This window comes from Ascaphus truei, chromosome 2, assembly GCF_040206685.1.
Source record: "Ascaphus truei isolate aAscTru1 chromosome 2, aAscTru1.hap1, whole genome shotgun sequence".
Lineage (NCBI taxonomy): Eukaryota > Metazoa > Chordata > Amphibia > Anura > Ascaphidae > Ascaphus > Ascaphus truei.
In genome coordinates this window covers 479097262-479110833 of record NC_134484.1, presented here as the reverse complement: position 1 = coordinate 479110833, position 13572 = coordinate 479097262, and the positions used below count along the sequence as shown (strand labels likewise).

At 46.5% G+C, this 13572-nt stretch overlaps 1 protein-coding gene across 1 annotated transcript in view; it reads left to right on the top strand.

The window, feature by feature from the left end:
• The window catches only part of LOC142488419 (uncharacterized), a 337058-nt gene extending 324057 nt beyond the window's left edge, over positions 1-13001 (top strand). The window contains exon 6 of the mRNA XM_075588924.1: positions 10609-13001. Within this exon, the coding sequence (XP_075445039.1) occupies positions 10609-11612 (1004 nt within the window). The 3' untranslated portion in view covers positions 11613-13001. The remainder of the gene's footprint in view (positions 1-10608) is intronic.
• Positions 13002-13572: the final 571 nt, after the last annotated feature.

Below are 13572 nucleotides of genomic sequence, written 5' to 3'. Positions count from 1 at the left end.
ATCGTTAAGTGGATAAAAGGTAGTGCTTCACTTTAAATACATTTTCGCTTTACATACATGCTCCAGTCCCATTGCGTACGTTACTGCGGGGTATGCCTGTATAGCATAATATATTTTATTTACTACACCATGAGAGTTGTGCGCTGTTTTTCTTCTCTTTACGAGCACTTCAGGATGATCAGCCATCCTATCTAAACGGCAGCAGACGCTCAGGTGTTACAGCACAGGTTTTATTGATTTAATATCACCTATGTGTGTTTAAGACACTGTTATATACGCTTGTATGCTTATATACAATATTCACAATTCTGTTTGTGACACTACAAACATTGCAATTATAAATTTGAATATCACTATATTTATAAGTCACATATAATTTTATATATACACCTCACTATTTGTCACTATCTGGTGCGCAGTAATATCACTTTTGTTTTCAAGATAATATATTTTCAATTCCGTCATTTTCTGACAGAAGGGCTAGTAATACATTTCTTTACATGAGGTATTATATTATACCAATATCAGAGGAGGTGAAATCACAAGAAGAGCCCCCACTCCCAGCTTTACATGATTTGTTTTCCTGTTCTTGTTGCCAGGTTTCCCAGTGGTTGTACTGGAGAGGTTAGAGATTAAGTTGGAGAAAGAAGAGGCGAACATTGAGGAACATCTGACCCCAATAAAGAGTGAAACTGTTCCATTTCCTGTCTCTGGTGAGTACCTTTTCCCCTTTGTCTGCACAAAGGGATGTTATCTTGTTACACGGAGCATGGTCACATTTAGCGAGTATTCATGGTTAATTGCCTCTCATAGGAAGTCCCCAGGCCTGCTGGGTGTTCTGGGACAAGCCACATGCAGCAGAGTTAGAAGTGCAATATGACTCTCAAACACGTATAAATGTTGGAAATGCAGAATTATGGGTATCTGACCATCAATACTTTTAGTTACAGTACATATGCCCATAACATTTATTGTGTCTAACTGTACATGAAATGTCTTTAAATATAACGTGTAATCTCTCATATAACGCAACCATGCATTTTCATTATAACTCTGTACCTAAGACATTCTTGAAAATGAGAGGGAAGTCTCACAATATTATTTACTGGTAAAACATTTTCTAATAACATTATATGAGACAGACTTACTACAGATTTATATGGACTATTTGAGACAGGTTCTTTAAATCTCCATTCTGAGAGGAACTGGAGCTCTAGAGCCAGGGTGGGCAACCCTATCGCCATTCGCCACTTGTGGCGAATTGGCAGGGGAAGTGTGGCAAATGGGGCTGCCTTGACTCTCTCTGCGGCCCGCGACGGCCCCCTCAGCCCCCCCTCTCCCCTTCCTTGGTAGGGAAGGAGCGCGCTACCTCCCTCCCACACCCCGCCTGCTCCAATCTGTGCTCCCTCCCCTCTGAGCTCGCTCCTCCAGCGTGACGCGCTGATGCACACACCCCCTAAAGCTCGCTCCTGCGTGATGTGCTGCACGCCTGCCAGCCAGCCAGCCACCCGCGCCGCCCGCCATCCAAAAATGCCAGCCCGCCACCACTGCCGCCGGCCGCCACCACTGCCGCCGCCGCTTCTTCCATCGGTGGCGTGCCGCAATCTGGTAGGCATTGGGGATGGGGTGCTTGATGAGGGGGACTGCAGAAAGGGTGCTGGGAAGAGAATCAAGGGTCCTGGGGGGAGAATCAAGGGTGCCGAGGGGGGGGGGAGAATCAAGGTGCCGAGGGGGGGTGGAGGGGGAATCAAGGGTGCTGAGGGGGGGTGGAGGGGGAATCAAGGGTGCTGAGGGGGGGGAGAATCAAGGGTGCTGAGGGGGGGGGGGAGAATCAAGGGTGCTGAGGGGGGGGGGAATCAAAGGTGGTGAGGGGGGGTGGAGGGGGAATCAAGGGTGCTGAGGGGGGGAGAATCAAGGGTGCTGAGGGGGGGGGAGAACCAAGGGTGGTGAGGGGGGGGGGAGAATCAAGGGTGCCGAGGGGGGGGGGGAGAGGATCAAGGATGCCGGGGGTAGCGGGGGGAGAATAAAGGGTGCCGGGGGTAGGGAGGGGAGAATCAAGGGTGCTGGGGGGGGGGGGGGTTAAATGAGATGTGATGAGGGGGGGGGGGGTGAGGAGATGATGATGAGGGTAGTGGTGGTGGCATGAGAGGATGAGGGGGGGTTGCGGTCTGAGGGCCGTTCTATAGTGTGCGCGCGTGGCAGTTATAGTTTCTATAATGACAGTGAGCGTGGGACCGGCTGACAAGGGGGAGAATGAGGAAAAGAAAGATTTTGCTACCACCGCTGAAATGTGTGTGTATGTACAATGTTAATAAATAATTTATTAAAGTATTTCTTTATTTCAAACGTATTTATAACACACACACACTCACTCGCCTCACTCGCTCACAGCATACACACAGAAAGCATGCGCCACGTGCATGCGCCACGTTTGCACAGGCTCCGGCGCACACACTATAGAACGGCCCTGAGAAACAGTGTGGGGGTTATGCACAAAGCAGTGATAAGTGTTTTTAAGTGAGATAAATGCCTTTATTTCTCAATATTGCGTGCAGGGCGATTCACAAAGCAGTGATAACTGCAGTATCGCGCTTAAAAGGCTTTTCATCATCAAAACACAGTCATTGCTAAAAAAATTGCGCCATAAATTGCGCCAAAAAAAAACTTATCTCACTTTAAAACACATCACTGCTTTGTGCATAACCCCATGTGTTTAAAATGTTCGCATGTGCAACATAATACCTCAATTTTTATATGGTGTGGCTATTTTCACTTCTAATTCGCCACACCTGTGGCTACTGTATATTGAAAAATAGCCCACCCCTGCTCTAGAGGATGAATATGCAATCTCTACAGCCTGGACTGTACCTTGTGTCTGGATTCGGGAGATAACCAATCTAGAAAGAAACGTTTCTCTAATTTTTCCATGTAACCCTTTCCTCTCTGACCATCTCATTTTCTCTCTCACTTCTTCCCTTCTACCCCTCCATCTGCAGAGACCTGCGCTCTATTAATCTACCGGCTCTTAATTGCACGTTTTGCTCCTCTCTCTGCTCCAGACTCTGCCAACCTGGTGATAAACTACAATTCTGCCCTATCCTCCTCTCTTGATCTATATGCCCCTATTTTTCTCTGCTGTTCTCCTCCTTCTAACCCCACACCATGCCACACACACATTCCGGGTTCCGGCACTCGCTTCTCTGAACGCTTCTGGAGGAGATCTCATACTTTAGCAGACTTCCTTCACTACAAATGTATCCTATCCTGTTTCCACTCTGCCCTCTCCCAGGCTAAACAAACCTACAGCTGCAACTGCCGGTTGTCGACCGCTTGCCGCACGGCAACCTAATCCGTGCCTATCCATGCTGTGAGATCTGTAATTTTCATGTGAGTTAGCCGTCATTTTACCGTGGCCTGAAAGAGGGCAGAAATTGAAATTTAGCGTTGTCTGCAATACCGGCCAGAAACTCAACACGGCGATCGCGAGTTATTGTGTCTTAATCTAATTGCAATGCAACCTTTTCCCGTTAATGTGCGCACGATCCGATATTACACAGATGTTTAGTACTGTACTGTATGTACTTCAAGTGTATTTCATTGAAATCTAAAGCGTAAAAGCGTAAACACGCCAAAAAGTATTTTTAGAGAATGAAACGTTTTGCTTGCACACGATAATAAAGTACAAATGAATAATACAAAATAGATAGGGGCCTATGCAGTAAGCGTTCATAAGCCACTTATCGAGCACTTAGCGGCCAAAATGCCTCTGCTTTTCAGTAAGCGTCAATAAGGGGGCGAGAAAGGCCTAACATGGCTTAAATTTTTTTGTTCAAGTGGGTGGGAGCGTGGCAGTGACTGGGTGGGAGGGTGACAGTGACTGGGTGGGAGGGTGACAGTGACTGGGTGGGAGGGTGACAGTGACTGGGTGGGAGGGTGACAGTGACTGGGTGGGAGGGTGACAGTGACTGGGTGGGAGGGTGACAGTGACTGGGTGGGAGGGTGACAGTGACTGGGTGGGAGGGTGACAGTGACTGGGTGGGAGGGTGACAGTGACTGGGTGGGAGGGTGACAGTGACTGGGTGGGAGGGTGACAGTGACTGGGTGGGAGGGTGACAGTGACTGGGTGGGAGGGTGACAGTGACTGGGTGGGAGGGTGACAGTGACTGGGTGGGAGGGTGACAGTGACTGGGTGGGAGGGTGACAGTGACTGGGTGGGAGGGTGACAGTGACTGGGTGGGAGGGTGACAGTGACTGGGTGGGAGGGTGACAGTGACTGGGTGGGAGGGTGACAGTGACTGGGTGGGAGGGTGACAGTGACTGGGTGGGAGGGTGACAGTGACTGGGTGGGAGGGTGACAGTGACTGGGTGAGAGGGTGACAGAGACTGGGTGGGAGGGTGACAGAGACTGGGTGGGAGGGTGACAGAGACTGGGTGGGAGGGTGACAGAGACTGGGTGGGAGGGTGACCGTGACTGGGTGGGAGGGTGACCGTGACTGGGTGGGCGGGTGACCGTGACTGGGTGGGAGGGTGACCGTGACTGGGTGGGAGGGTGACCGTGACTGGGTGGGAGGGTGACCGTGACTGGGTGGGAGGGTGACCGTGACTGGGTGGGAGGGTGACCGTGACTGGGTGGGAGGGTGACCGTGACTGGGTGGGAGGGTGACCGTGACTGGGTGGGAGGGTGACCGTGACTGGGTGGGAGGGTGACCGTGACTGGGTGGGAGGGTGACCGTGACTGGGTGGGAGGGTGACCGTGACTGGGTGGGAGGCTGACTGTGACTGACAGTGACTGGAGGCCGACAGTGACTGGGTGGGAGGCTGACAGTGACTGGGTGGGAGGCTGACAGTGACTGACAGTGACTGGGTAGGAGGCTGAAAGTGGCTGACAGTGACTGGGTGGGAGGCTGACAGTGACTGTGACTGACAGTGTGTGGGTGGGTGACAGTGACTGGGTGGGTGGGTGACAGTGACTGGGTGGGTGACAGTGGCAGTGACTGGGTGGGTGACAGTGGCAGTAACTGGGTGGGTGGGAGACAGTGACTGACAGTGACAGTGACTGGGTGGGTGGGAGACAGACTGGGTGAGGAGCGGGGGGGAGGGGCAGCCGCAGGCAGAGCTGGTACTTCCCCCTCCGTTCCACGTTTGGGGAGCTGCGCATGCGCACGCCGGGACCGCAGGGGAATCGCTGTCATTTTGCTCCCGCATCGCTCCTGCCCCTCAATTTCAAATACTGAGGGGAGAGCCGCACGGACTTGCCCAAAGAGCCGCAAGTGGCTCGCGAGCCGCGGTTTCACGACCCCTGGTCTGGGGTAATAAAACCCCCCGCATTAAAACTAGCACACTGATTCGGTCCACAACAAGAGGAGGGTTAGCGATACCTTTCCTGTTATCGTATTTCAGAGCGGCTCAATTTTCCCAAATTACCCAGTGGCTCACTCATCCGAGACTAAAGCGATGGGTGGAACTGGAGGCGGACTGTTGCGCCCCGGTGGCGCTGCAGGACCTAATATGGCTACCAAAAATGGTGCATAAAACCATGAGTAATCCGCTTTCCGCGGTCAACAGCTCGTTAGCAGTATGGGACAAGAGCAAATTTAGATTTGACCTTACACGACAGCACTCCTTGATGACCCCCATTTTGGGGAACCCTGATTTCGCTCCGGGACTGCACAGTAAAGACTTTATAATGTGGAAACAGAAAGGCTACACTCGGCGATTACACCTGGAGGGACGAATAACAATAAAATCTTTTGAGCAAATTAAATCTGAAAAAGCAGTACCACATTCAGAATTTTTTAGATACCTCCAGTTGAGAGCATTCTATTCTAAATTCCCAAATCGCCCTAAGCGCACTAATTTTGAACAGCTCTGCTCCAGAGGGACAGATACCAGTGGACTAATGTCTGGTATATACAGAGAGGTGGTCTCCCCAGCAACAGACGACAACGTGGTGCTGAGTTACAGAGCCAACTGGGAGCGGGATTTAGGAGAGACGTTAGAGGATGAGGACTGGAACCATATAGTTACAGCAGCATCTAAAAGTTCTATATGCACCACATTAAAGGAGAATGCGTATAAAGTCCTTATGAGATGGTACCTGACCCCACTACGATTATCTAAGTTTGTCAAGAATTATCCCCCATTGTGCCCCAAACAATGTGGGAAACAGGCAGACTTGCTGCACATGCTGTGGGGTTGCCCCAAGTTAATCCCAATATGGGAAGACATCAGGAATTGGCTCCAGAGAATTCTCGGTTGCGTGGTCCCTTTGGACCCCTGGTTGTTTCTGCTGGCCAGACGCATCCGGGGGCTAAACAGATCGGCACATAAATTAATTGTACATTTTGCAACCGCCCTGAGGTGCGACATCGCAGCATTGTGGAAGCAGCCGGAAGTACCCAATATCCCACAAATCAGGAATAGAATTTGGTATGTCTGTCAGATGGAGCAGTTAACAAGTTTGGTTAATGACACCGGCACAAAATTCTTTAAAGTTTGGATGCCTTGGTTGGCCCAAATGGATATCCCGGGGGTCAGTGCCGCTAACATATTGCTTTAATAGACATTGACGCATTCTCCCTTGATGCTGGGAGACACTAGATTGACGTACTGCACCGACACACTTTATTCGAGCAAATACCCGGTATGTACCTGGCAGATACCTGGAATGCGCCGCTCCTCACCTCTGACAAGCCCCGTTGTGTTTGCCTTCCCAGCCTGGGTTCATGCCTGGCTGACGGGCGGCTGATCTGTTAAATGATAATGATTAGGATTTAATAGGCTGCAATGCTTCGCGTGTCTACCAGATGGCATAAATTCATGAATTGTAATGCAGTATATATATATATACTGTGCAGTATTGCAGCCAGCGGGAATAAAATGCTTCAATCCCTGCTTGGAAAATAACTCAATGCACTCGGGCAGAAAACAGTCACAAACCTCAATACACCCGGGTATACCCGAATTCGTGGGACTAGCCGAGCTCGAATAAAGTGTGTCGCCAGTGTATACAAACTAATTAACCGAGACAAGACGCTAGGCCAGACCGATAGAGGGGCCGGATGGTTAGCCTCAGCATAATCAGACGAGCAGATGAAGGTCGGGACCCTCAGATTGATACCCCATCCCAGGGGCCACCATCGTTGGGCTCTTCCTGCGACGCTCCAGAGAACCGATAACATCCAAGGACTGCTACATTTTCCCTTTCCCCCTCGCCCCCCTCCTCCTCCTATATGTTTCTTGTCTATGGTCGTGTTCGTCAGTGCGTCTCCCCAGTAAGTCAGTTTAGGTTTATATATAAAAAAGGAGTAGTCATGGTTACATATATGTATGACATTGGGTTGGCAGCTACTGTAATGAATGTACCATGTGCTCAATAAAAACATCTTTGGTTGAAGAAAAAAAATGTATTCGTTCCTCCTTAAATTTTTGCAACTAATTTTTTTAGACCTTCCAGAGATTCTACAGTGACATCATTCTTGTGAGTTTGTTCTATGGAGACTTTAATCTTTAGAATCTCATGCCACACTTTTGACAATTGGCCACCAACCTCCTCTACAACCAATAAAATCAGATCCAATGATGCCCTATTGAGAATTCCGCACCAATCATTACAGAAAACAGGATTATCACTCCCAATAGTGGGTCTATTCCGAATGCGGAATCCTCTAGGGATCAGTTTCTGTTTGTAGTATTCTGAAAGTGTTGTGTCGCGCGAAAATAATTCAATTTCTTTCTTTTTAAGTCACTCTAGGTCATTTATATAATCAGTTGGCCTATCTGGCCCAAAGGCTTCCTCAGGAGTAGATTTAAACAAAATCCTTTCAACTTCCTCTGGATTAAATGTTTTTATAAGAGCTCTATTGGTGACTCCTATTGACAAGTTAGTAAGTCCTTCCATATGGGAATACCACACACAAAAAAAACCTGAACTAGTGCAACCACAAAAATACACAAAAAAAAAAGGTGAAACAAAGGGGGTGTCCTGTGTATATGTACAGGTCTAGATAGAAATAATCAAGTTGAATAAAATTACATGCAATAGAGGTCGGAGGCAGGCAGCAAGTAGGAACATCGGGGTTGCAGGCAGCAAGCAGAAACGTCGGGGTCACGCATAGGTCGGAGGCAGACAGCAAGCAGGAACATTGGGGTCACATGCAGGGTTTGGCAACAGGAAGGCAGGAGCAGGAACTGAGACTAGGGAACATGGCTGGGACTTGCTAGCAGGAAACAGACTGTGGCAATCTAGTTTAATAGCAAGGGCCTTTAATATGACCAGGACTCAGAACAGGAACAAAACTGGGCAGAAGCGGAAAACAATTGGAGACCATATGCTCAACCTTAATACTCCAAATTAGAATTGTACAAGGGGTGCATGGGGAATGTGTTGCGACAGCACCAAATGATCAAGAGGATCATACAAAGAAACCCCAGATGCTTGCACTCTACCTTTAAATAATACCGGTAGTCAAAATAATTGAATGGGAAGTCATACACGCATGCGCATAAATAATCAACAAGGTTCCAAAGAGACATACACGCATGCGCAGAAATGTGAGAACACGCTCGGGAAGATTAAAGCCACAAAGCCAACCATTACAAATGAATGGTTTGGGAGAGGTGTCGATAAGAAGTAGAAATACTTTAGCCTTGTGTGTGTGCGGCGGGGAGGGGGAGAGCGTTGTATGCTGGATTATCAATTCAAATAAATATTTTCAACAGGTCATCATAATGTTTTGAACCCCACACCCCCAAATCAAAATCACAGTATGCCACCCACCTCATAAAGTACGCACATGCCTAGTGTAGAATTAAAAAGCTACAGTAGTGATTGATTCTCAGAATATCAAGAATTGTTATTCAAACACAAGTCAAGAAACGGGAAAAAAAATAATAATTTCAGACTTGAAATTCTAATTGAATGGGAAGTCATATACGCATGCGCAGAAATGTGATGACAGGCTCGGGAAGATTAAAGCCAGAAAGCCAACCATTACTAATGAAAGGTGTGGAAGAGGTGTAGATAAGAAGTTGAAATACTTTAGCCTTGTGCGGGAGCGAGGGGGAGAGCGCTGTACAGCTGGATTATCAGTTCAAAGAAATATTTTCAATAGGTCATCATAATCTTTAATGCGCAGAAATGTGATACTGTAACATGCCTATGCGTTTCAACAATGTTCCAATGAGACATACACGCATGTGCATAAAATAAACAGTATGAAAAGAGCAAGCCTAGCAAAAGTATTGATTAATAAATAATACATATAGAAATGTGATGACGCATACATTATCCGCATGAGGAGGATAATCGGATAAAAATATTTTATATTCGGAAGAAGACGCAACGTTATATTTTTGTAATACTGTACTTTTCTCTTTAGTATACGGTATACAGTACAGTACTGTGTCCTCATATTTTTTGTGTATGGCTTAGGAGCCACATACTACTGTATACAGTATGAACAATATACAGAAATGTACGGCTGTAGGTTGAATTGCTATTAGACTTTGAAGACAACAGCTCGCGATCCCCCACTTGAGTTTCTAGATGGTATTGCAGACAATGCTAAAAGACCGATCGCAAACATATCGAAAACCGATTGGAAAAAAAAAGTAAATTTCTAAACGGTTGGAAAACAGAGCGCATCTGGCCACGGTTATCAGAGCGGCTCGGCTTCGGCCGGTATAGAATAAAGGCTGACGCAGCTGTACAGTATTTGTATTTAAGGAATCATAGCAAGCTCTTCATGGAAAAAGGACTCTTATTGCCATTCTAATCCAAGGACTGTTTTGCATCCAGAGACTGGTATCATTTTTACTAGTTAGTGCGACCCAGGACTGTTTGCTCTCCTGTAATTCAGTTATTCAGACAAATCCATATGGGAGGATTTGCCTATATGTTCTGAGGCAGCCATCCCCTTAACCATTTATTGTAGTGTGTAGGGGATATTAACATTATGTCACCATTATTGTTTATATTGTGTATTATTGTTTTTATCACTATGGCACTTAAATAGTCTTAGTAGTTGATCACTATTTCAATAGGTTGAGCGCTGATTATGTGTTATTAGTTTAATTTTAATTATCACTGTATTTATTTTTGTTTACTTCTGTTAGAGTTCGGCCTGAATGAGGAACAGAACTTGAGCTCTGATACATCCAGAAGCTGTCTGACTCCCCGCAACCCAGAAGTGCAACAAAACAATGATTCCTGCCACATTTTGGACACGTACAAGGAACCATTACCACATGATGGTGAATTTACAGACCTTGTACAGCACACAGTGGAGACGGACTCTAAATATGGGTCCAGCAAAAGGTATGCGAGAGATTTAAGAAGAAGCTGTGGTGCTCAGCCTTTTCTCTGTTGTGAGTGTGGCAAGAGCTTCTCACTGGACAGGGACCTGCTCACACATCTATGTGTCCCCGCTAGAGAGCAAACCTTTACATGTACAGTTGGTGGGAGCAATTTCTCACTGAAGGGGAAACTTCTTTCACAGCAGATGATTCAGACAGCAGTGACTCCTTTTACTTGTACAGTGTGTGGGAAACCGTTAAGTACCAAGAGAATCCTCCTCAATCATCAGTGGGTTCATACAGGGGAGAAACCATTCACATGTACAGAGTGTGGGAAACAATTCACAGTTAAGCGCAGTCTCGTCAGACACCAGATGACTCATACAGAAGAAAAACCATTCACATGTACAGAGTGTGGGAAACAATTTAGTATTAAGAGCAGTCTCCTCAAACACCAGATGATTCATACAGGAGAAAAACCATTCAGATGTACAGAATGTGGGAAAAAATTTCGTCTTAAGAGAAGTCTCCTCATACACCGGATGACTCATACAGGGGAGAAACCATTCACATGTGCAGAGTGTAGTAAAAGCTTTTCTCTGAAGACACAGCTCCTCATGCATGAGCGGATTCATACAGGGGAGAAACCATTCACATGTGCAGAGTGTAGTAAAAGCTTTTCTCGGAAGAGAGAGCTCCTCGTCCATGAGCGGATTCATACACGGGAGAAACTATTCACATGTACAGAGTGTGGGAAACAATTCAATATTAAGATAAACCTCCTCAATCACCAGATGATTCATACAGGGGAGAAACCATTCACATGTACAGTGTGTAGTAAAAGCTTTTCTCGGAAGGCAGAGCTCCTCAACCATGAGCGGATTCATACAGGGGAGAAACCATTCACATGTTCAGAGTGTGGGAAACAATTCAGAGTTAAGAAGGATCTCCTCAGACACCAGATGATTCATACAGGGAAGAAACCATTCACATGTTCAGAGTGTGGGAAACAATTCAGAGATAAGAGTGATCTCCTCAGACACCAGATGTCTCATACAGGGGAGAAGCCATTCACATGTACAGAGTGTAGTAAAAGTTTTTGTATGAAGAAAGAACTCCTCATCCATGAGCGGATTCATACAGGGGAGAAACCATACACATGTACAGAGTGTGGGAAAAAATTCCCAGTTAAGAGCAGTCTCCTATCACACCAGATGATTCACACAGGTGAGAAACCATTCACATGTACAGAGTGTAGTAAAAGCTTTTCTCGGATGTCATATCTCCTCAGACATGAGCGGATTCATACAGGGTAGAAACCCTTCACATGTGCAGAGTGTGGGAAAAGTTTTTCGCAAATTAGCATACTCCTCACCCACCACAGGATTCATACACGGGGGGAAACCATTTCCATGTACATAGTGTGGGGAAAGCTTTTCACAGAGGATCAGCCTCCTTACACACATAAAATATGTGAATTTTCAAAGTAGGGTTGGGCAATATACTAGTAGCATAGTAATACTGCAGTAATAAAAATGGGCGGTAACTCAATACTTTCCATTCCTTATTACCATGGCATTCCTATCAGCAGCTGCAGAGTGGGGGTGGGTCTGGCAGAGAGGTGTGGAGATGGGGACAGTGTCAGAGAGAGGACTGAGTGTGGGTCTGGTAGAGACAGTGGAGTGGGAGCTCCATGACTTTCACATGCTGCAGCTATAAGGAATCCTCCTGCTGGTAATCTCACCCCTCCATATTAACCACTTCCCCTCTGCCATGCCTCTTACTCCTTCCCTTCCACCATGACTCAACCCCTTTCTCTCCTCCCCCATATTTCTCTTGGCTCTCACCGGTGCCTCTTCAACCCTTCCTTCCCCATGCCCATTAACTCAATACTTTCCATTCCTTATTACCATGGCATTCCTATCAGCAGCTGCAGAGTGGGGGTGAGCCTGGCAGAGAGGTGTGGGGATAGGGACAGTGTCAGAGAGAGGACTGAGTGTGGGTCTGGTAGAGACAGTGGAGTGGGAGCTCCATGACTTTCACATGCTGCAGCTATAAGGAATCCTCCTGCTGGTTATCTCACCCCTCCATATTAACCACTTCCCCTCTGCCATGCCTCTTACTCCTTCCCTTCCACCATGACTCAACCCCTTTCTCTCCTCCCCCATATTTCTCTTGGCTCTCACCGGTGCCTCTTCAACCCTTCCTTCCCCATGCCCATTAACCCACGCCTCCCAATGCCCTATTAATGTGTACAGGAGAAGGGGGTCGAGGGGATAATTATAAACTTTCTTACCATGCACCACAAAACTGGAACAACCACCGGAGACTCTCGCATTCACCACCAGTTTAAGTTCTTTCATAACTAAGACTGTCTCACATTTTAATCTGGTCTGTAACTGTTGCATACGCCTATAATATATATTATCTTTTAACTGTGCATGCAATGTCTTGTATATAATGTATACCCTATTCACTTATTTAACTGTATTTGTAACCATGTATTATTTGTCATCTTAACTCTATGCCCAGGAGATACGTGAAAACGAGAGGTAACTCTCAATGTATTACTTCCTGGTAAAACATTTTATAAATAAAAATAAAATGGTGAAGAAAGGGGTCTTTAGTGTGGGTGTAGTTTGTGTAACATTTTTATGGAAACATTTGTTATTCTTAAAATATACTAAAATGTATTTGCTTTTTTTACATTTTATTAAGAATGAAATGCATTTGTATAAAAAATATGTTTCACAATAAATGACCTTGAACATTTTGAGGACTTTTGCTTTCTATTTGTCATGGAACAGGAATACCCCTGTCTGCACTTCTGTTTCACCCCCCCTTTCCTCGCAGCCCTGTTTGCCAGCTTATTAGTGCCAGCTGTATGTGTTTGGTTCTGCACACAAACACAGTGCTTGTGTGATAAATACAGTGCCATTTCCCCTCTCCCAGCAGCTTGCTGTATTAGAGAGAAATGTCCCAGAGAAACTCCAAGATGAAACCGTTGCTGCCAAAATTGTGCACATATAATGATCTACCATAGGTCCATGAAAATGGTTCAATAAATACACTCCCGTTCAGTCTCCCAATGTGTGGTACATGAAGTAAATGAAACTAGTAGTACTGTGTACCTGTGACTCACCTCCGGCACGGGGCTAGAGTGTGGTAAGGGGAAGTATAAACTCGGTGCAGCCGTGTCCCCTGCCAGGGAACTATATGCAGTCTTAAGACACCCTGATCCTCCGCCACTGCCCTCACAAAACCGGCATCACACAC